The 25,040-nt window shown below is 41.2% G+C and overlaps 1 protein-coding gene across 2 annotated transcripts in view; it reads left to right on the top strand.

Moving 5' to 3' along the window:
* MSRA (methionine sulfoxide reductase A) overlaps positions 1 to 25,040 on the top strand; it is a 437,055-nt gene that overhangs the window by 317,217 nt on the left and 94,798 nt on the right. For both annotated transcript variants that reach the window (XM_047717468.1, XM_047717467.1), the window contains one exon: positions 6,353 to 6,459. In XM_047717468.1, coding sequence (XP_047573424.1) covers positions 6,353 to 6,459 — 107 coding nt within the window. The remainder of the gene's footprint in view (positions 1 to 6,352; positions 6,460 to 25,040) is intronic.

The raw sequence follows: 25,040 nt of genomic DNA, 5'->3' as shown, positions 1-25,040 counted from the left end.
CAGTCCTTCTTTCATTTAGAGAGTGCTATGGGAGAAGGTTCATCACAAGATGTTGTTTCTCAGCCAGTTATTTTCATTTCACTTACTACAGCAGGCCCATTGCTTGCTTTCCTGGAGGAAAACAGCCAGATAGTGTCACTAATTCATCCTCTCAGTTTTTCCAAAGCCAAGTGGTGGGCACAGTGAACTTTGCAACACTTACTGAATCTGTATGAAAGAGAGTTTTGGATTTTTGAAGACTACGCTTCCCCAGGATTCTGTGGAATTCTGTGGCTTCCTTGAGACTGATCTTTCCAAACATATCTAGTCCCTGGGATATCCTGTCGAGATTCCTGTGTGGCCTCATGCTCAACTAACAAGTTTCATTTCCTTCTAGACCCCTAGGCAGAACCCAGCTCTGTCTCTTCACAGGCTTCAGCACATAGCAAACTTGTTCTTATTTCTGGACCTTAGGTGGTGATGCTCATTTCCAGATGCACCACCTACAGCGCACTTTGTTCCATTATCTTTGATTGTTTTGCTCTAACTTGTTGTGCATCAATTTTGGTATCAGGTGGATCTTGTTTTAAATCATAGCGTGGCCATTTACCAGCTCTATATTATCAGGCAGGCCACGTAATGTCTCTGATTCACAGCTTCCATTGGGTCAAAGAAAGCTGAGAATACCAACTTCACAGGGCTAATCTGAAGACTAATGACAGCTGTCTGCAAGGTGAGGGGAAATGTTGGCAAAAACCCAGTACAGTGAAGTATAGAGTCAAGCTCATCCCTTTCCCCTTTTCCCTTTTCTGGGCTCTTTCTTGGGATCAAGGCTTATAATTAACAGTGCTGAGCACCAGCTGGTGCTCTGTGAACACTTCATAGTAGAGGGAATGTATTTATTTTTGGAAGAAGGAAAGACAAGTAGGGATTCTCTGTCTCTCATGATATTTTTCGGTCCTTTTCACAATGCAATTTTGGTTAGTTTTGCCTGCTTGATAACAACATTATAAAGGCTGTTTAGATCAGGTATAACAGTCAAACATTTCATTTAACTTTGCGATTCCATGGGTTGGAACACTGATTTCCAGGTTCTTTCTTGGGATTAATGCCCAAAAGGCCTGAGTTTTCCAAACTTCAGATAAGAGATCAAGAATGAGACATTGGTTTGAAAGGCTCTTCATGGGTAGGGGCAGGTGCCAGAAAATTCACTCAAAGAGTTTTTCCTTTTCTTGGGTTTGTTTTCCATTGAAGTAGAGAACTGGGATGGAGATTAGCAGAGCTAAAATTTTAATCAGAAGATAATTCTGCTAAAAATGTAATAAAGAGTTAAAAACTAGTACATTTCTACACACATAAAATGGATTTTGATTCTCTGTTTGGATTTTTCTATGTGATCTGTACTGTGTGGGCATCTGAGAGAAGAATATTATTTAATGCTTTTCAGGGGATGAAATGTTTTGTACCTAGAGTATCTTGTGTGACATCATTTGTTATTTTTATTTCAAACTAGTTATTCTGAAGCATTCCAGGATTATTAAAAGTTGTTTAAAGTACTTAACACCCATATAATTTTTTAGAGACAACAAAGTGCTTTACAGGTTTCATCTCATTTACTCCTCACAACAAGCCTATAGTTTAGGTCCTTATAATCCTTATTTTACAAATGAGGTTTGAAGCTCAGAAACTAGGTAATTTACATAAAGCATGTCAGTGACGGAGTCAGACTTAAAAACAAGGTCTTGTAGTTCTGAGTCCTAGGCTTCTAATAAGAGATTTAGTGAACAGGTTTTCCTCACATGTGAATTACTGTTTTGCGTGCATAACATAAACCAATGGAGGCTGAAAGAAATGGTGAAAAGTTTAATGACGCTAAACATCTGTAAATGCAATGTATTAAAAATAATGAGAACAGAAAATCCATAGTTCTATGGGTTTTTCAATCTGTTGTGCATCAAATCATATTTCCCAGTGAACCATCTGTTTCCAAATTTCAAGCTCCCATCCACTTAATAAGCCTCTTCATCAGTTAACCAAAAGGTACATGCATTAGAATCAACTAAACACATACACAAACAGGTGGAAATGTGCATATGGTTTTGTTTTAAGATATTAATACCTTCTCCTTGGGGTGAATTTTGATGGAAAAAAATTCAATCAAATTAACATTGTTATTCATGAATATACCGGAGGGTTAGTGCCTTATCCAGCGTCACTCAAAATGCAAGGATATCTGAATAAAGACTTTGATGTTTTCTCTCTATCCCCTACTGTATCTCTTTAACATTTTCTTGTCTTCTTTCCAGGCAGGCAGAGGTTTAGCCAGAGTGACTAAGAAAGTGTGATTGGTTCTGACTTGAGGAGCTGTCAGTTTTGTTAGAATATCCAAGAAGTGTTGGGATCGGAAGGTCAAGTCTGTAAATTCAAATCTGTAAGACTTGAAGATGGTGGCTACAAAATGTGAATAATTCTCATCTTTCCAACTGATGGGAAGTCATTTTGGGTTGGTGCAAGGAGTCTGGGACAGAGCTGTGGATAATGCCCACTATGTTACTTCTCTTTATAGCTGTCCAGGGTGAGCTGGGGACAGCCCGAGTCTGTACAAAGAAGACAAAGACAACAGTGACAGCAACCCTATCAGTATTGTAGTATAACAATTAGAAGATGATCAAGTTAGAATTTAATTCAAGGGAATCATGGCTTTAGGGAAGGGTTCATAAATCCCCATCTGAGACTGTAGTAGTAGTCCCCACAATTGCATAAAGAATCATGGATTGTTTTTTATAGAAATACACTGCCTTATATATTTGCCTAGAAATGACAGTCATATGTATCTTTTCTGCCCAACCACACAATTTTGTGAAACCTCTCGGATATTTCTACCCCTTAGGTTGTCATGTCACTACAAGAGAGGCTCTGAATGTAGATGTAAATCTGGAGGTTTTGTTATGCACTCTTCTACCAGATTATTTAAGAAAATACGATCAGTAGAAGAACCCACTATTAGACAATTTCCTTGGAATGATTCTTAATTATTCCCATCTTGTTTGCTAAAAATTAGTTTTTATTCATAAGCAGCAATTTCTCATAATCCTATGATAAGTCAAGGGCCTTCATCCAAACACAGAGATATTTATGTCTTCTGTACAAGTCATATGGAATCTTAGCAAAATTTGTTGAAAAGTGTAAATAAATAACACCTGCCTGTTCTCTTTAACTCACATCCTAGTTCATCTTCCAAAAGAAAGGGAACTTGAATAGGTGTAAACAACTCCACACAGAGACCCTACTGTTCTGCATCTTGTACCAAATGGAGATGAGTCAGATTTTCCTGAAAATCATTCATCCAGCAATCTTTTGGATGTGTGTCTTAGAGAATGTTTTCAGAGGGAACACTAATACTACCATCACATCTTTGTGCACAAAAGGATGGAAAGTAGTCACTCAAGAAAAGCCTTACTTTTTAGTGAAAGAGTGAACATAGAAGAAGGTAAAGAAAAAAATATTGCCAAAGTGCCATTCTGGAAGCATATTTCTCCAGTTTCTTAAATTACACTGAAATGTGAGCTCTGTGAAGGTAGGGTTTGCTTTTATTCATTGCTGTATCCTTAGCACCTGGCAAAGTATTTGGCACATACTAAGTGCTTAGTAAATATACTATTATAATACCTATATAGTATAGGCTATAAATAATATTTGTGCTGTAACAATACATATTGTACATTATCATAATATGGTACTTAAGTAACACATAGCTTGTATAGAAATGAAATAGATATTCTAATTTGGTACTATATAGTGCTAATTTGGTATTATACTGTGTTTATTGGAGACATGGGCTGGTTTTTTATTATATATTATTAAATTAATATTTTGGTGTCACTGGTATTGGCTGTTTAAGCCACTAATTAGTTTCCAGTCCCCATGTGACCTTTGTGTGTCAAGGTGGGGATGGGACTCTGAAGGTGGGAAAATGGAATTTCTAGGAAGTCAGCCAATCTGGAATGTGAACAAATAGGTACAGGTAGCAAAACACCCTTTCACTGTATGCATAAGTACACATGCACACACCATAGATAGCCTATGATTTGACGCTAAATCCTACTAGTTTGTTATTTAAACCTCTATTTTTAGACTCTAGTTTTGATCATGAATTCTAGCTTGTCAATTCATTAACTGACATAGTAAACCTTTGGTGTCTTTAGCTACTGCACTTCCCTCTACTAGTCAAACATATTAGCTCACTGGTAGCTTTTTCCTAGAGCTCTTAAGGAGGATTATTTTATCTACATTTAAATTTATATTTTCATTTAAAGGTAAAAAGCACTTTGATTGATTGATTTGTACTCTAGTACTGATTGCAGGGCCTTGGATCATGAGATATAAACTTCTATGTCCTTCATGCAACAAATATTGGTGGAAGGGTATCCATTTGTCTGATGCTATACCAGGTCCCATGGTTGTAAGGCTCTGTCTCCTGGAAGGCTCACAGATGAGAAAGAGGGACAACCACATAATAACAGTGCAGTACAGTAAAATCTCTAAGAGAGAGACCTGCCAAAGGGACCAGTGATTGTCGCAGCTATAAGGAGCACTCGGGAAAGTTTATGTGGAGTGAAGATGCTTGAACTAAGCCTTGAATAGGAGGAGTTCAGTAAAAAGTGTATGCCTCCTGGGGGAATGGGGTTGGAGGTGGAAGGAGTACTGTACATTGGGTACCTCAGGAATGTTAGTTTGGAAGATTCAGGTTTTCCTTACTGCATTATTAGAGTTAAAATTGTTGCTGATGGATTATAAAGAATCTTGAAAATATCTGAACAGACTCTAAACCCTAGCTACTCAAAGTGCAGTCTGGTGGTCAGCACCACTCACGGGCAGTTTAGAAATGCAGACTCTCACTCAGGCTCACCCCAGACCTACAGAACCAGAATCTGCATTTTAACAACATCCCCAGGTAATTCACATGGATGTTAACATCTGAAAGTACAAAGATGTTCTTTCTGGAAGATTATATCTTCTATTGGAAGAGTCTTGGGGCACTTGTTAAAACTGAAGTTGATTCTTGAATGATGCAGTAAATGCGTGTGAGTTTTGTTTGACCACAGCATGGAGATCTACAGGAGATCTATCTTAAGCCTGTGCCTGTTAAACTTTGGGGATGAAATTATTCAGTTAGAAATTGATTGGGATATATACTTTAGCAGCTGTGACTGGGCTAACTGTAAGGCTCAGGTTTTCCCTTAATTGGGTGGATGACCTTAGGCAAGCTCTTCAAACTTACTGAATATCATTATTTAGTCATTTATAGGCACCTCCTCTGTGCCAAGCAGTATGGCAGGTGCTTACCCATATATAATCCCATCTCCTTATTTACTATGTGAGGGACCACAGTACATGCCACACAGAGTGTCTCATTAAGATCCAAAGAAATAATGGACAACCCAGTGCTTTACAAGTGAAAACTAGAGTAGGTTATGATTTAAATATCTGCATAGAAAAATACATATTTGTAGAGTATCTACTGTGATCTAAGACCTATGATAAATTTACCTAAGTTCAAACATAACTCTTGTAATTAAAATAAAGCAAAAACAGATATATTGTGTGCTTATTTAAGGAGAGTGGTGTCAAGATGAAATTAAAACAAGCACTTAGCAGTATATGCACCCCTGTGTTTATTGCAGCACTATTCATAATAGCCAAGATATGGAAACAATGTTAAATGTCTGTTGATGAATGAATGGAAAAAGGAGATGTGTGTGTGTGTGTGTGTGTGTGTGTGTGTGTGTGTATGAGAATATTACTCAGCCATAAAAAAGAATGAAATCTTGCCATTTGTGACAACATGGATAGACCTAGAGGATATTATGCTAAGTGAAATAAGTAAAACAGAGGAAAACAAATTTGCATATTTGTGGAATCTAAAAAACAAAACTAACTAACAAAATATAGAAGCAGACCCATAAATACAGAGAACAAACTGATGGTTGCCAGAGGGGAGGGGTTGTGGGGGATGGGTGAAAAGAGTAAGAAGAGCTGGAGGTACAAGCTCTCAGTTATGGAATGAATAAGTCACAGGAATAAAAGGCATAGCACAGGGAATATAGTGAAAGGTGTCATAACAACATTGTAAGGTGATAGATGGTAGGTATACTTGTGGTGAGTGTAGCCTAAGGTAAGACTTGTCAAATCACTAAGTTGTACACCTGAAACAAATGTAACATTGTGTGTCAACCATACTTCAATTGAAAAAAATAAAAATAAAAACAAAAACCACCAAGCAACTTAGCAGCACATGAATAATAGAAAACTTGTGACACTGGCCTTGTTGCTTGGTCCACTCCAGTAATCTTTCTGCTTTCCACTTTCCCAGGTATGCGACAAGGCAATGACCATGGCACTCAGTACCGCTCAGCCATCTATCCAACCTCTACTGAGCACATGGATGTAGCCCTGAAGTCCAAAGAAGACTACCAAAAGGTAGGGTCCCCTCTTGCTCCTGGACTGCCTCTGGTGGCCCCTACCAGTCAGACCCCACCTGTAGAAGGAAAATCTGGTTGTTTTCAGCTGGCACTGTGTCCATTTATACAGTTTTGGAAATATCTGTCAGCTTCTGCTCCATAAATACGCTAAATGAGACTTTAGGAGTAGGCCCTTGTGTATTTCTTGTGAAAGTCATCTCATCCACATGGATGTGTATCTTGACATAGAGTCATCTATTTCTCCCTGCCTCTCTTTCACTAAATCTCACTTTTTTCTTCCTTCTTTGTATAGTACTTTGTTCAGGCTGCCATAACAAAGTACCATAGACTGGCAGCTTAAACAACAGAAATGCATTGTCTCATGTTTCTGGAGGCTGGAATTTCAAAACCAAGGTGCTGGCTCTGCTTGACTCATGGTTCCTTTTGAGGCTTGCCACAGAAAGCTCTGGCCCAGGCCCCTCTCTTTGGCTTGTAGATAGCTGTCTTCTCTTTGTATCTTTTTTACATCCTCTTCCCTCTATCTTGTCAGTTTTTGTGTCCAAATTTCTCCTTGTTATGACAACTTCAGTCATAGTAGATTACAGTCCAACCTAATGACTGCATTTTAACTTGCTTGATTACCTCTATAAAGATGTTATCTCCAAATAGGCTCACATTCTGAGATACTGGGGGGTTGGGATTCAACCTACACTTTTTGGAGTACACGGTTCAACCCAGAATACTCACTGTCTCTTGCTAATAACAGTGGATTGAATTATAATAAAAATACTTCTTAGAAATACAGATATAATAGCATGAAATAATTATTTTTACTATTAACTTGTATTATATTTAAAGGTCTTCAATAGAGCTTTGGTTCTTTTAAAAATAACTTGCATTGCTTTAATTTTTGAACTTTGTGATAATGTTTAAATTTAATTATTATTATATTTCCTGACTTAAATTTAAGCTTAACAATAGAGCCAGTAGCTACTATAATGCTGATCTATTTTGGATTTATGAAAAAAGTCTGACATTTAATAGTTCCAAGAAGTCTGTGGGTTCTCCACCTATCCTCCATGGTGGCAGAGATGGCAGTGAGGAGGAGACCAAGACAAGAGTGTTATCTACTGATAAAAAGTAGCAGGGCATGAAGTTCATGGGCTGTTCAACTCTAAAAAGCAGAGAGGACTAGAGGAAATGCTGATAGAGCACCATTTATTCTCAGCACACCCCCTCCCTTCAGGGCTGTGATGTCTACTTAGGTGCTTATAGTAAGCAGCCTCTGGGTTGGCTCTTATGGTTTCTGCCCTTGTGTAAACCCCTCTCCTTGAGTATATGCTGGATTTAATGACTCACTCCCCATGAATGACAGCAATGGTGGGATGTTACTTTGAGATGAGTTTATTAAAAGATTGTGGCTTCGGGGCGCCTGGGTGGCTCAGTGGTTAAAGCCTCTGCCTTCGGCTCGGGTCATGATCTCAGGGTCCTGGGATCGAGTCCCACATCGGGCTCTCTGCTCAGCAGGGAGCCTGCCTCCTCCTCCTGTCTCTCTCTGCCTGACTCTCTGCCTACTTGTGATCTGTCAAATTAAAAAAAAAAAAAGATTGTGGCTTCTATAGTAGGGGCCCTCTCTTCTTGTCTCTTGGATCACTTGCCCTGGAGGAAACCAATTGCCATGTTGTGAGGCAGCCCCCTGTGTAAAGGTTCATGTGGCAAGGGATGAAGGCCTCCAAGAACCACATGAGCAAGCTTGGAAGCCCCTCAGCCCTACTCAAGCTTTCAGATGAGTCTGCAACCCCAGCTCACAGTTTGACTACAACCCCATGAAAGGCCTCAAGCGAGGAGGCGCCGAGCTAAGTGGTCCTACAGAAACCACAAGATAGCGTTTATTGTTAAAGCTACAAAACTTTATAGTAATTGGAGTATATTTATATTGCCATTCTCAAAAGCTTTTCACTGTAAATGATCCTTTCTCATATCTCTGTTCATCATGACTTTTCATGACAACTTCATGAAGTTGATAATGATGGGCTCCCCTGAGCATATGTGGTGATGGTTAAGCACGTAGCCTCCAGCACCAAATTGTCTCAATTCATATGTCAGCTAAGTAACTTTTTATCAACTACCTGACACTTAGAAAACTCTCTCATTTAACTCACGCAAACCTGTGAGGAGAAAGACCTCATTATTATCCCTGTATTTCAGATGCCCAGAGTCACAAGGTTTAGTTCGTAGAGTAACTGGGGTTACAGAAAAAAAAGACCAGATTTAGGTCAATGAGTTGGACAGCTGATGCAGGACTCTGGGCAAGAAGTAATGGAAGCTTTATCTAGGGTGCTGCCAGTCTGCATGGAATGAAGGGATATTTAGGAAGTAAAAGTAATAGAATTTGGAACTTACTGGAAGTGGAGAAAAAGGAGAGGGAAAAATCCAGGGTGATTTGTATGTTTCTGGCTTACAATGTTTTGTGTGATAGTATGGAGGAACCAAGGCAGATTTGTGGCAAAAGGTAAGTTAAGTCTGGAAATGTGGGGTTTAAGGGACCTCTGACCTGGGCATCTAGATGATTGTTAGGAGGAGATGTGGGCTATTTCTTCCTTGCAGGCAGGGTTGTTGTGACTGTTGACTCGGTTAATGCTTGTAAGGCACAGAGCTTAGCACATAGTGTTCCACAAATGGTAGCCCTTATTACTGGGAGTTGTATTTTGTAAATGAAGTCCTAGTTGCTGATACAGTCACTTGGGAAAAATGATAAGAGATGAGAAGAAAAGGCTCAGCACCTATGGAACACCAACATTTGAGAGGTGGGTAGGGAAGTGCCTACACCAGGCAAGATGCTGTGCTAAGCTCGGCAGAGCATCAGCAAGCAAGAACTGAAAAATCACTTCTCTTTGGTTTAATCTCACTATATTTAATTATAAAGACAATGTGAGTAATGAATAATACGGGAAATGACATGTGATTAATGCTATATGTAAATTACCTAGTGTTATGATCCAGTCTCTTAAGGTACCAACAGTTATGCTAAGAGATTGGAGAAGGATATTGTCTCTCTAGAATATGACCAAAGGGGATGACATTCTGGTGTTCACAATGAGCATTTTAAGTTCAAAAGTCAGTGTCTTCTGTATGATGATGAAGAGGCTAACTTATACCTAATTTTTTGACTTCTATGCCAGTATAGTTTCTTACCATTTGCACTGAGTGGAACCCATGTTGATTTCAGATAACTGATACACACAGGAATTAAAATTTAGGTATTAAATGTAATTAACTGTTTTAATAATTTCTCCATTATTTTTATAGATTTGGGGAATGTTAATCTTATACTCTAGATCGTTGTTCTAACCAAATACTTTTTGGGTGTTTCATACCTAAGTATGTTGGAATTAAATACATACATACATACACATGGTTTTGCTTGGTTTTTAAAAGTAAAGTCTTTACTGCCATAAAGATTGGGGTCTCCTCTGCCCCCAGTATCCAAATATCCATTGCTGTTAACGTAACCACATGTAAGTGCTTTATTACTGGGCGCCTGGGTGGCTCAGTAGGTTGAGCCTCTGCCTTCAGCTCAGGTCATGATCTCAGGGTCCTGGGATCGAGCCCTACATCGGACTCTCTGCTCAGAGAGCCTGCTTCCCCGTCTTTCTCTGCCTGCCTCTCTGCCTACTTGATCTCTGTCAAATAAATAAATAAATAAATCTTTTTGAAAAGTGCTTTATTACCAAATCAGAGCACAAATACTCTTGTATTTCTTTTATTTTACCACATAAATGAAAACAGCCCTCCATTCCCCTGATAGGTGAGTGGTAAGTCCGTGTTGGGTCTCCTGGCTAACTGACTAAAATCCTGAGTCCTGACTTCAGAGTGGCACCTCCAATACAACTTTCTGTCATGATGGCAGTGGTCTCTTCTGCCCTTTCCGATATAGTAGCCACTGGCCACCTTCTGGCCATTGAACATTGAAACGTGGCTAATGCAACTGAGTGGCGGAGTGTTTTATCATATTTTAATTAATTTAATTGTCTATTTAAATAGCTACATTTGGCTAGTGGCTACCTGATTAGACAGCACAGTGGTCCATAAGGGGTGTGTGTACCCATGTTGCAGCAGGCACGGGGCATGTTAGTCTGGCTTCCTGGCTGGGACACTCAAGATTCCAAGTCTTCTACTCTTATGTTGGCTTCTTGCAAGAGCATGGGGCCGCCATAGAGCACAGTCCTCATGGCCATCATAGGTGCTGCACTAGGAACTGCTCCGCTGCTTTCTTTTCTGGAGATACGCAGCTTAAAGGTCAAGTAGTTTTCCTTTCAGTCACCACTATAAAAAGCTGAATGCTGAAAGCCACAGTTCAAGGGACCCTTGGGTGAGCTCAGTCAAGTGCAGAGGGGTCTTACATTATTGATACAGTCTTTTCCAAGGAGACCTGGGTCAGGATTTATCTTTCTGTCCCACCTTGAGCACCAGGTACTACTGTCTCCTACCCCCCTTTGCAGATCCATATCATGAGAGGACAAGTCATTTTCCTTTTCTAGAACCAAAGAACAAAGTCCCGCCTTTTTTCACCTTCCCTGGTGAGCAATAGGGCTAACTGTGCCCTTGCACAGGGGTGACTACTATCATTTTTATCTTAGTCCAGGTCCCATGGAAAGCAGAGCCTATGACAAAGGCTTGTTTGTGAGGGCTTAACTTGGGAGTGTGGTGCCATGGAGTGAGGAGGCAGGGGTAAACGACATGGAAAAGGAAGGAGGGAGAGTGAATATACGTTGGTCTGTCCTATCAGTGATGGATTGTTTGGTCCTTCTGAAATGACCAGTCATTCTGGGAGAAGAAGGGAAATCCATGTCTAATGGATGCCATGCCCCATGGGTTCACTCTGTCCTTCTGGGTGGCACTGTGAGGACTTAGGAGACCGTGTCCCTGCAGCAGGAGGCAGGAGGCACACCGCATGGGTGTGAAGTGTAGGATTGCACCTGCATAAAGCTAACCAGAGTCCATACAGAGCAGAGCACTGCAGTGGTGGCTGGAGGAGAGAAAGGTGAGGCTGAGAGAATTTAAGCTGGTGCACAAGAGGCAGCTGATGTAACCTTCTGCAAAGCATCCTTAACCCCCACTGCTCCATCCCTTCCAGGCAGCCTACTGACTCCAGTGCCTCAAGGATGATCTACCAGAATTTAGTGACCTTCCGACACCTCTTCTAGAGCAGAGAAAGAAAAGGACAAGTTTATTTTTTAGCAGGCATCCTGATGTAACCAGATAGTTAAATAATACACCATTACATGTGTAGTTTATATATTTACATATAGTATATATGTAGCTACATAATAATGATAATGATGATAGCACAGTAATACCAGAGCGGCCTGAGAGCTTATGATGTGCTAATTACTATTTTAAGCCCCTTATATAAATAAAATCATTTCTATATCTCTGACTATATTTATCTATATACATGTATAGGCATAATAATTAGATGGAGGTATGTATGTATCTCTCTGTATATTTATTTATGTAAAGTTATTTGCATTCAGGTGTTCCTTGTTTCAAAAATTGTAAAAATTTCTAACCATCCACTCAATTGGTATAATTGATAATATACACATCAAAAAAATTCAATAATTTGCAATGCCTATGAGAGATAAGTAGCTTTTACACCATAAACAAGTTGATCTGTGCTTCTGCATCTACCTTAAAAAAATACCTTAATAATGTTTCTAATAGATGCCACAAAGTAGGGAGAGTTCTGATATCACCAGTTGCCTTAACAGGTAAGGAGAAGAGAGGGGGAAGCTGAAGAGGTGATTCCTGGAATGGACTTTCCTAGGTTTTCTACCTAGGGCAGGCTTGCACAAATTCCTGAAACCACAGAAGTCTTTAATCTAGGGAGAGTCATTTCTTAACAATACTAGATTAAGGTCTATCTAGGACCTTGTAATTTTCTCACAAACATATAGATTTATTTCTAAGAGTGGGAGATTCTGCAGATAATTCATTCCCCGTTAAGAGTTGGAATTTCTGGCCCTGTCATTACATTCTGGGAATTCATCTTGAGCCCTGGTGGGACCCCTATGCACTAACTGTAACATTGACTTAAGTTACTAATTTAATAGTCTTCACTAGTTTGCCCCCAGTGACCCCCTAGTAACCAGCTTCTTCAGCAACTTCTTTATACATGGAGTTGAGAGTGACAGTATTGCTTACCACGGAGCGGCCATTTGAACGTAAAATTAGCTGATTTTATCACAGGGACCAATTGTTGAGCTAATTAGATGTGCAGTACTGCTGATGAGCCAGAAACCCAAAGTGATTTTCCATCTAAACTGTGGTTTTCTGCAAAGTTGGCTGGGTGGTAGATACCAGGCTCACCAACAACCTTAGGAAAGGAAAAATGGCTGAAGAAGTTTGCTAATTTTTATTTAGATTAAAGGAGGCCAGAAAACCTCATAGAAGAAGATCAGAGTGAAAATTAAACCTCATACTGGGTTCATTGACCTTGGAAGTGCTGGGTTCTATTCACAGAATATGACAGCTACATCATGTCTTTGGTGAGCTAGAGACTTTTGCACAACATACAGGTGTATTTTTGACTTTGGACAAAGACTTTGTAATCTTAACTGCATTTTCATATTTTTTTCCTGAGTTTTATTATGGAATTATTTGCATATGGTATTAATTGGAGGAGACAATCAAATATATCATTAATTGCCTTTGGATTATCAACTGTAGAAAGTTTACCTCCCAAGTGAACCTGTCATGATATTTTCTAATATTCTAAACTGAATTGTGGCCTCTGGGAGGGGAGGTGGGTATTCAGATATGATTCTTATATACTGAAAATGCAACTCTTCCTCTTTTAGGAATCAAATGTTTTGATTACTGATAGATCTTCTTTCTTGAAATCTGATAGAGAATTACTAAGTCTGAAGATAGTTCTCCTGATCACATGACCTATCTCCTTCCCACTCCTCAAAACTTCATGAACAAACACAACATTTCCTTTGGGTAACCTTTTTGGATGAATGCTAAATTATCCACCATGTCCCAAATATAAAATAGTGTTTTAAAATCTGTCTCTATCAGTCTCCCTGTTTGTTCATCCACCCACCCATCCATTCATCTGTATCTTCAACATCGCTATAATCTCCAAGTTATTTACCATATTTTATCTTAAATTTCAGTTATCTAACAGATTGTCATCTGTCTTCTATACTCTATATAGTGTCATTTTAAAGTACCCAAAATGAAAGATTAAAAACAGTATACAGTACAAATGGCTAACAGACACATGAAAAAATGTTCATCATCATTAGCTATCAGGGAGATTCAAGTCAAAACCACATTGAGATACCACCTTACACCAGTTAGAATGGCCAAAATTAACAAGACAGTAAACAAGTGTTGGAGAGGATGTAAATAAAGGGGAATGCTCTTACACTGTTGGTGGGAATGCAAGTTGGTGCAGCCACTTTGGAAAACAGTGTAGAGATTCCTTAAGATATTAAAAATAGAGCTACCCTATGACCCTGCAATTGCAGTATTGGATATTTACTCCAAAGATACAGATGTAGTGTAAAGAAGGGCCATCTGTACCCCAATGTGCATAACAGTAATGTCCACAGTTGCCAAACTGTGGAAGGAACCAAGATGCCCTTCAACAGATAAATGGATAAAGAAAATATGGTCCATATATACAATAGAGTATTATGCCTCCATTAGAAAGGATGAATACCCAACTTTTGTATCAACATGGATGGGACTGGAGGAAATTATGCTGAGTGAAATAAGCAGAGATAGTCAATTATCATATGGTTTCACTTATTTGTGGAGCATAAGGAATAACATGGAGGACATTGAGAGATGGAGAGGAAAAGTGAAATGGAGGAATTCAGAGGGGGAGACGAACCATGAGAGACTGTGGACTCTGAGAAACAAGCTGAGGGTTTGGAAGGGAAGGGGTGAGCCTGGTGGTGGGTATTAAGGAAGGCACATGTTTCATGGAGCACTGGATGTGGTGCATAAACAATGAATTTTGGAACACTGAAAAAAACCTGGATATAGCGATTGGATCATAACAGCATTTTTTAGAATTGCTTCAGCTTTGATTATTTTTCTTCCCCAAATTTTAAATTCATTCTAGAATTTTGTTCAGTTTTGACTGTTTAGTTTTCTTCCCAAAGCCCTTAGATTGCAGCTAGAGAGGCAGACTCCCCATGCCCTGCAGTTAAGCTCTGGCAAATTTTGGTTTGGCTGCTCAGTGTGTGTACATGTGTGAGAGAGAGAGGGAGAGAGATATTTCATTTCCAAATAACCTACCTATCTGTGCTACTACAGATCCCCATATTCTACTGCCTGCCTTGTTAATTCCCCTTATCACCATAGTATTTCCTAAACTGGAGACTTCCCCCTCCCATAAGCAAGCCCCACAACTCCCCCTGCCACCACCACCATTTTGGCCTTCCCAGCTCTATTTTAACTTACTTATGCAAGATCCCTAGGAGTCATCACTGATTGACCTTTTCCCTTACTTCTCCCCTCCAGTTAATCGGATTAACCTAGATTCTGCTTTTCCAGTATGTCTCCACTGTGCCTAAGTCTCTCTCACTTTCATGTTCATTGTCATAGTCCAGGCTACCATTATCTGTTCCTATGCCACTGGGCTGTGTACCTGTCCACTACCATCTGCCCACATGGGGCAGCCAGAGCAACATCCTAAATCTAATTCCAGTTGTGTCCTTGTCCTGTGTTAAACTCATCCATGGCTTCCCGCTACATTTAGAATGAAATCCCAACTCCTTATCATGGCTTACAAGGTTCCAAATAGTCATTTTGCCATCATCCCATAAGACATCTTCTAGTTAGAGGGCGTAATTATTATGATATATCCAAGAATTAACATGTAATTCTTACTCAGAGCTCCAAACCTTCGAATAAAACTCAAGAACTTCTAGAGGTCTAGGGACTCAGGGTAAGAACCACAGTCACTCATAGAAAATTATACATATACAGTGAACATCATAATGAATGCTTTTATACTTCTTTGTATTTCAAAGTTAAGTCTTATGCAGACTCTCTGTTGCCACAAAGAGACCGATTTTGGAGGTTTGAGGAATTGCTGCTTTGTCTAGTATGTGTTATATACCAGGAGGAAGTCATTATGAGTTAACCACAGTGTTCTTGACCCCAGAGCCTATCTTGCAAACCCCCCTGACAGAAGAAATTGCTCAGTGTCACAAGCATAAAACACCATTTTGGCAAGATTAAGTCAGTAGTTGGTACATGAAACTGTCTTCCTTTTTCTCATTTGCCACATCTCTGATTTTTTTTAAAGATTTTATTTGTTTATTTGACAGAGAGAAATCACAAGTAGGCAGAGAGGCAGGCAGAGAGAGAGGAGGAAGCAGGCTCCCTGCTGAGCAGAAAGCCCGATGTGGGGCTCGAACCCAGGACCTGGGATCATGACCTGAGCCGAAGTCAGCGGCTTAACCCACTGAGCCACCCAGGCGCCCCAACATCTCTGATTTTTTGTCCCTCTCTTAATTACAAACGGCTACTGCAGCTAATGACTACAAACTTGGTGCCTCAAAACAACAGAAATTCATATTCTCATAGTTCTGGGGGGCAGAAGTCCAAAATCAGCTTCATTAGGCCAAAATCAATGTGTTCCCTCCAGAAGCTCTAGGGGAGAATCTGTTCTTGACTCTACTCCTCTTAGATTGCAGCTAGAGAGGCAGACTCCCCAGCATTCCTTGGCATGTGGCTATATCACTCCATTTTCTGCCCCGATGGTCACATTGCTTCCTCCTCTTCTGTGTGTCTAACCTCCCTCTGCCTCTATCTTATAAAAACACATGTGATTGCATTTAGGGCCCACCTGATAATCCAACATAATCTTCCTGTCTCAAGATCCTTAATTCTTATTTGTGAAATCTTCACCACATAAAATAACCTTTACATGTTCCAGTGATCAGGACATCGAAATTCTGGGGACACTATTCAGCCTTCCACAGTCTCCAGACCTGGTTTCCAGACAACCACTGCCACATGTTCAGCCTCCAGTGGGTCCTGAAACTGGGAGTTCTCATATTCTGGACTGTTCAGAAGGGGCAGGCCATGCTCACTGAGTGGGCACCCATGTGGGTTCTTCTGGATCCCAGGGCTAAACATAGAGCACACTTAATTCCCCAGAGCAGATGAGACTTGATCTCCTCTTCCTTGAGATCCTTGTCTATTTTTGAAGGAAGGTAGAAATTTGCATAAGCTTTTCCCCTTTCAAACGTATACACCTTCAAAAAAGGCCCAACTTCACCCCTATACTACTTAACAGAATAAAGTAGCATACCAAAAATAACAACAGAAAAAAAAAATCCTAGCTGCTAGATTTTGGGGCTGCTTAGAGGAGAAAATTGTCTGTGCGTGTAATCAAAATAACATTTGAATGGTTGGAAGAATGTTCTAGTACTCTCTTAGTCACTTAACCACTTATGAGTCCTTGACTTCTCTGGTCTTCATTTTAAATTATCTAACAAAATTTCCTCAAAGATTTATTTTAAGAATTAAATGAGACTTTACATATATGTAAAATGTCCCTTTTTTAGACTGAATATTTATATAAATACATTAATACATACATACATACATATATTTAAAGATTTTGCTTATTTATTTGAGAGAGATAGAGAGCTTGCAAAAGTGGGGGGAGGGCAGAGGGAGAGAGAGAATCTCAAGCAGACTCCCTGCTGATCACAGAGCCTGACGCAGAACTTGATCTCACAACCCCAAGGTCATGATCTAAGCTGAAACGAAGAGTTGGATACTTAACCAACTGAACCACCCAGCTGCCCCAGCTAACATATATTAATTGAAGCTGAGCTCTTTCAGTTTTCTAATCCAGAAAGCAGTTTTAATTATACCAACTCAACTGAGAGAAATTAGACATACTCAGTAAATATCCAGTTATGCTATAATCGTCATCCCATAACTGGATCTGACAATTCCCTACCAGGAGGTTCATATCCTTTTTGTCTCCTTGTAAGCATCTTTAGGCTGAAAATTTGAAAATGTCCTTCCTTCCTTTGACCCCCATCTTCCTCAGGAAATTAATATGTTAATTACCTTATCAAATATTAATTCTGTGCTGATTAGTTGCCAGACTCACATTATAATTGTTTCAAACACAGCTATCTAAAGAAGGATCTCGTGAAGTCTGTTGTCATCAATTATGCTATACACAGTCATAAAAGCCCACATCATAAATGCTCTTTCTCGGAGAACATTCCATCTTCCTTGGAGAACATTCTATAGCAACTGTCCTGAGATTAAACTCTTCGAGGGCTCCTGGTCCTCCTTGTTTCCCCTGAGGCCTGGTACCATTCTTGGCACCTCGCAGATTATCAGCAAATATTTGTTGCCTTGGACAGAAAATATGGAGCAGGATAAAGAAGCCCACTGTTACCCCCTTGTTATGGGCTAAATCTTTGTATTCCCCAGAATTTATATTGTTGAAGCACTAATCTCCCAGGGTGATGGAATTTGGAGATGGGGCTCTGAGGGGTAATTAGGGTTAGATGAGGTCATGAGGGTGGAGCCCCCACGATAGCATTAGTGTCCTTATAAGAAGCTACAACAGAGAGCTCTCTCTCCACATGCACACAAAGAAGAGGACATGTAAGCACACAGTGAGATGATAGTTATCTTTAAGTCATGAGAATAGTCCTCACAATAAAATCCACTCTGCTGGCACCTCCATTTGGGGCTTTCCAGCCCTAGAACTGTGAGAAATAAAGGTCAACACTGACAAAGTCATCATGGAGGGGTGGGAGGAATCACAACTTTGGATGAGAATACCTGGCCGTGACCCTACTCTACCTTTTACCAACCATGACCTAGACCTTGCACAAGTCTTTAACAGCTCTATTTCCTTGTTTATAAAATGGGGAAAATAAGAACAAAACTCTATAAATCTTAAGTTTTCAGTGCTTTGTGCCATATTACACAGGTGACCCTCATCCTGACATAACCCTCGTCGTTCAGGATCTGTTCTCTTCCCGGCCTTAGGAAGGCACTGAGCTCAGAGGGCTTCATTCACTTTCCCAAGGTGACCTGATAGTCCATTTAGAGTTACAGGCCTTTGACTCTGAATTCCATATGCTTTGCCCGAATGTTGTGTGGGGGTATTCGATAATCTGTCAAGCATTTTACAATATTGGGATTTCATGGGGTGACTCCGGACACAAGGCTGTTTGCAGTGACTCCATCTTGCTTTTCCAAAGGCCCTCAAATTTCAAGCCATTGTGAAAATACAGGATCAGGGAATCTTCCTTTCTGTCATGACTTGAGAAAATGTCAGGATTATTTCCGTGTCTTTGTCAAGAAATGGATAGATTATTCTTGGGTAAAAGTATCCCGACTCAGTTGGTCTATTTTACGTTCTCTGCTGTGAGGTTAAAACCAGTAACCACACTACAAGATTCTGCTGTCACAAACACCAAAAACCATTCATCTGCATCAAAGGACCCTGAATGGATGTGGGGAAATGTCAGTTGATATTTTATGGTTTGGGCATTAACCAGTTGTTGTTGCCTTTCTTTTAAAATTTGTGCTGTTGTTTAAAGTGTGGAGTTACAGGTTTTCAATGACCATGGAAAGACCGTGCATAATTCGTTCACTTACCTTAGGTTAGGCAAAGAGTAAAATCCCCCTTTGTGTGCCTAGCCGTAAAGATGAAATTCATCTTAGACCCTCTTGTGGCTTTGTAGTTATCATTACAGGTATTATTATGAACTCTTAATAAGAACTCATGAAATAAATGTTTTAAAGATGCCCATTTCTGGGAGGCAGGCATCTATATTTCCATGTATGCAGCTGTATAGACAGCTAAATCTTTAGCCTTAATTGTTTAGTTGCATCTGGGTGTTTATCTTCATTTCCACTTATCACTGTGGGTTAGACTCCCTGTGTATGAGTACAGATTGCCCTTTCCTGCACTGTATTTAGAAATATCTGCATTACCCCTGGGCATTTGTTCATTAATAGGGGGTGGGGAGAGGAAAAGCTTGTAATAATGGGCTTTACATATTATTAAACTGTGTGCATCCACATTTGGATCCAAAGGAAAAATCTGGTTTGTGTTACTGCCCTCTGGTGGTTCTGGTCCATCACTGCAGTGGCGGGGAAGTGCCGCCCTGGGGTGGAAAGGAGCCTGGAGCGGCAGCTTCCAGGAGTAATGCACATTGCTGGGCCCGCAGCCTTTTCCTTGTGTCACTGCTTTTCATTCAAGGGCACCGCAAGAACCCTGAGCCACTTCCTGGCCCGAATAACGAGAGAAGAAAGCATGCTTGTGAGGCCCAAGAAGATAGTGTCATGTTGGTGGAGTATGTATGTGCAAAATAACTCTGACTGTCATAGGGTGATATTTAAACGAAATCCAGTGCTCCACGGGCCACACTCCTACTCCTCTTTCAAGGCCGGCATGGGAAGATGCAGTGGCTCCCGCGGTGTGACATCTGTACCCCTTGTGTTACACGGGATGACTTCAGGGTATATCCGGATGGACCTTTCACCTTTTTTTTTTTTTTAAAGGTTTTATTTATTTATTTGACAGAGATCACAAGTAGGCAGAGAGGCAGGCAGAGAGAGTGGGGAGGGAAGCAGGCTCCCTGCCGAGCAGAGAGCCCAATGCAGGGCTTGATCCAGGACCCTGGGATCATGACCTGAGCCGAAGGCAGAGGCTTTAACCCACTGAGCCACCCAGGCACCCCAGAACTTTTCACTTTTTAATAGTTACTGTTTATTTTAGAATGTTGTAGGAAAAATGCAGTGAGGGTCTGATGCCCATGACTTCTGGGAAGCTGGTGGGAAGACCAGGAAAGGGCGCCTCCATGCACGGCTGCGTCCTTTGCAGCCATGTGTCACTTCTGCTCATCGGTTCATGGAGCAGAGCCCCGTGGAAGCGGATGGATGACGTAGATCACCAGTGGTTCTGCTACTTGCTTGTGGTATGACCTTTGCTCACCTCCCTAAGCCTGGGGTTTCCTGATTTGCTGGGATGACAGTCACGACTTCTGAGGGCAAGGAGGGCATCCTGTGATATGGTGTGTAATATGTCAGGTGTCTGCCACAGTCCAGGCGGTCTCACATCCGCATGCTGCAGGATGCTCCTTGGAGCCTCTCTTCCTCCCAGTTCACATGGTGCTTTGCACGCCTCACTTCCTCCCTCTTCCCCATGTAAGAGTTTCCACGTTTCTTTTCATTCTTGATTATAAGTGGGCGTACTTCCTTTGCCTTGCCTCGTTTGCAACCCTCCATGTGGCCCTTTGCACAAAGCAGGCACCTCCTGAATGTTTGTCAGGGGCCTTAAGCACAAGCGCACAATCATTCTAAGTCACTTTTCCCCATCCTCTGACGCATTCAGTGCATTTCACGTATCGGATTAAGACCAGTCCTCTACCTTGTCCCTTGTGTCTCTCTGATTCCGGTGGTCTGGTAACAGGAATAAGATTAGGTTCCTGCCCACTGGCTGCAGGCAGGGAGGAAGGCCTGTGGTTTCCTTGTGTTTGTGTGCCACTGACATCACCTCCTATCATACTGGCCAATATATATATTCATTGCCTGCCCACCCTCTACTGGCTAATTTCAGTGGCAGAGAAGAGGAAGGCAGCGGAAACCTTTTTAATACAGTATTTTATCGAGGGTGGGATCTATTTTAGAGACAACAAAAGAGCCTTTGTTGCTCAAGCAGGTAGATTGGTAACCCCGCCCTGGTTTAGTCTATATAAAATGGCCTTAGGAACGGTAAGATCAGAAAAACTACCTGTGGGGGGAGGATTATAGGAGCCCTTACATTTTAGTGATGCCAAGAGCGTAACAGGGTTTGTGGTGTGCCTACAGAGGCAGTGCGTTTGCCTTTAAAATTCCTATGGATTCTGTCTCAGCTCCGAGTGGTTCTAAGTTCCCCCGATTCACCTCCATAGAGCTTCCCAGCCTATTCCTAAATGGTTGCAGAAAGCCCGCTTGCATTTCTGCAGTGAAGGCGATGTTCACTTAAGGCTTCCAGAAATCAGAGCTTTCATGTTTGCCATGAAAGCCCGAGAGCTTCAGGCACCTCAGTAGCGGAGATAAAAGGACACTCGTGTTTGTGCATGTGTGTTTAGAACTGAAAGGACAGGGAAGAGAAAGGAAATAGATGTTACAGCTTTGCACTTACTTCAAAATCTGCCTCACTCCCTCTGGTGGGACCATTTAACTCCAAATGCCTCCCCCACCCCCCTCCGCCCCCACCAATGCTCCCCACCCCCACCACATTCATCTTGGCTCATGTGACATCTGTTCTGGGCACTGTTGAGCAGTCTTCTCGTTGCCATGGCAGCCGGTGGAGAGAGCCCACCCATTGGCTGCTAGCTGAGAGGAGGAAAAAAAGGCCCGCAGTGTCAGGGGTCGTGTGCCTAGTGCCTGCCTGCCACTGTTTTCAGTCAGCTGCTGGCTTGGCCACATTAACGGTGCATGCAGCAGCGGGCAGGGTCCCACAGGGACCGCCTGCCACAGCTGTGTACTCCACCGGGCAGAATGGGGGACCCAAGGTCAATGTCATTAGATTCTCCCTCAAGTGTGAAGTGTGTGAAGGACAAAAGCAGAGCACGTGAGGGAAAGTGGGCTGCTGTTCTCCTTCACCTTGAACTCCTCCAAGCTCTCTTTTCTTCTACCCATGTGGATTTGAAATTTGGTAGAATGACCCCTTCTACTCCCAGCTGTCCTCCTAGTGAGAGGGCCTGAGCCCAAGTCAAAGCCTCTTTCCGATTCCATTTCCTTGAACATTACCCTGTCATTCTAAAACGAAAAGAGGACAGCTTCCCATTTCGAAATGTACACCTGGACCTGGTTGTTTCTAAAATCATTTTCCTCCTGTTGGATTAACTTCGGAATTTACCGGTGCAACTGGGATGGATCACTATTCTGGCCTCAGAGCTGTAGGTTACCCGTGTCCTACATGCGTAAGTGAAGGCCAAGTGAACCAATGTTCCCCATGCCTAATCTTGCACCTGGCCAATGAGACAGGTAGAGATAGAGAAGTACAGCTGTGAAGACCTCCTTGGCTGGATCCTGGCTGCCTCCCTCAGGGTTTGGGGTCCCCACTGATGAACGATGGTGGTACCTGTGCACCAGCCAGACCCAGGGTCTTCCACCTCCAGAACTGGCACTAGTTGGGATTTGGCCATGGCTGGTGACCTTGACCCCCAGCACCAACACAGACAGCACCAGTCAGCAGAATGGAGGGTGGAGAAGGATCTTCTGTGAACTTTCTCTCCTCTGCACCTCCCAGTGAGCCTGTGAGGCGGTATTCCAAATCCCTGCTTTACAGGACACAAGAGGCTCATAGCTCCCAGGGTCACACCACCTGTAAATGGGTGAGCTCAGGATTCGTACTCCGGTTCTCTGTTTGCAAGCCACACATGCCTTTCCCTTCTGTCCCATGGCCACAATAGATTCCTGAACATTTAATGTCCCCACAGATTCATACCCAGGGAAGCTGGGCGATGATCAGGTTGTTCCTCCCATTTCTACTCAGGCTTTATCATGCCTGTTTTACCTTTCTATAAGAATGTGTCATTAGTATTTAATTTGCCAAGATCAAAGGCTAAGGGCTTGAGGAATTTGTGTTGTTCCTCCTTCCTTCTTTTGTTGCTTGTGGTTATAGCCTGACTCAAATCACTGTATACTGTGCATTTTCACTGAGCAGAAGGCTCTTGGCTAAGCACAGGGAGGGGATTTATGCCAGAGCCAGGGAGACAAATTTAAAAATTCTTGTTCCTTTTACTTCCCTCTCTGTCTTATTTTGGTCACTTATTTATTTTGGGGGATGGTTTGGGCATTATCAGAATAGAAACGTACCACAAACTCATGACAAAGAAGGTCTGTATTATCGCTATCTACCTCTCTGCCACCTTTGCTCCTTCCTTTTGTTCTGAATCTAGAAGTTTGAGAATTTTGTCCTTAATATTCAAAAAGACTAAGGAACAGGAAAAAGTGTTAGCTCTTCTTGTATGATTATATGAGAGCGATTGCTGCTGCATCTTGGCGTTAAAAGCAGGACTGACACAAGTGTCAGTGGCTTGCACACTCGTCTTTCCTATCCATATGCTGATCAGAGGCAGCAAAGTTAACAGACATCGGATCAGTTTGGAGCTGAGGCAGAGAGTCCCTGAATGCTTATTCTCAAATCTAGTATCCTAATGTAACAAGAGTTTATTAAACCTATTGGCAAGCTGTGAAGTTTCTTCCTTTCCTCCCTCGTACACTGGGTATAGCATCCTCTTAGGGGAATTTAAACAAAATGAAGACATTTCACTTCCTTGAGATAGGACCTTAGCAAGCATGCAAAAGAATACACCTTCGTGGCAATGAGAATGTTAAATTATTTCGCATCACATTTCAAACAATGCTTTTATTAAAACCCGAGTGGTGAAGTTACCATAAGTGATACTTGGCCCCCAAAGATAGAATTAACTCTATAGAGTGAAGATATAGGGAGTCTGTCGTGACGTAAGAAACTTAAAAGCAACTGTTCTTCCTCTTATACTTTCCATTTACCCTCAGTGTTCATTGCTAATCCCCCCATTATTGTCTTGATCAGTATTTAGAGTCCATAAGGAAAATATAGTGAGAAACAGATTTTAACAATGAGTTTTCCAGAGAGAATACTGAATAGGTAAAAGCCAGAGACGTTCCTGATGTCATTTTAAACACCTGGAAATGAATCAGTATGAACTCCCTGGACTGCTAAGAAATATCCATGGTCTATGATCATGATTTACTAGGGACACATAGGAATAAGACCATTAGCCACCAAATACTCCTACTGCCTACTTTACACTGAAAAAATGGCAAGGCTTTCTTTTTCCTCCATTTTCTTATCTGTATGTTATAGATTCATCTACCTGGAAAAAGTTATTTAAATCATTGAGTTCAGTGTTGTTTAGCCGCAATGATGTGGATTAGTGGTTCATAAAATGACTTAATTTCCTCACTGGTTCTCAGATTGTAGAACAGAATGGTAGTAAGGAATATGGAGTGGGGTTAGAACTTGATGTTTTCTCAGTAAGGATTTATCCGGCACCTACTGTATATCATGGGATGAGATGACATTTGTCTTTGGTCTAAACTATAAACTTTTCATACCTTTTAACATCTTCTTTGTATGTTTTATAGAACATCACATCCCTTACCAGGCAATGAATGCAAGGGACAAAATCCTCCAAATGTAGATCTAACGTTTGTTTTATTTAGGTATCTTCATGTCTTTAAGGAAAGCACCAGACCCTTATGCCACAGGATTACTTTGCAAATATAGAAACACATTTACCAATACAAATACTTTATCACCAAATAGCAGGATTTACTAGAAAAGAAAAATAATTGTGTGAGAAAAAGGGAACCTGGTTTTGGGGCTATCATCATTTGTGCCAAAGACACTTAGTTGAGTGAAACACTAATTCATTATTTTTATGCATATTTGCACAATGGCTGTTGTGTAGTTTCAGGAATCCATAGAGTTTAACACCCAAGCACTTGTGATAGGAAAATATTACTAAAGCATTATTA

Source organism: Lutra lutra, chromosome 2, assembly GCF_902655055.1.
Source record: "Lutra lutra chromosome 2, mLutLut1.2, whole genome shotgun sequence".
Lineage (NCBI taxonomy): Eukaryota > Metazoa > Chordata > Mammalia > Carnivora > Mustelidae > Lutra > Lutra lutra.
The sequence above is the reverse complement of the archived record's forward strand: the minus strand, read 5'-3'. Positions and strand labels throughout refer to the sequence as shown.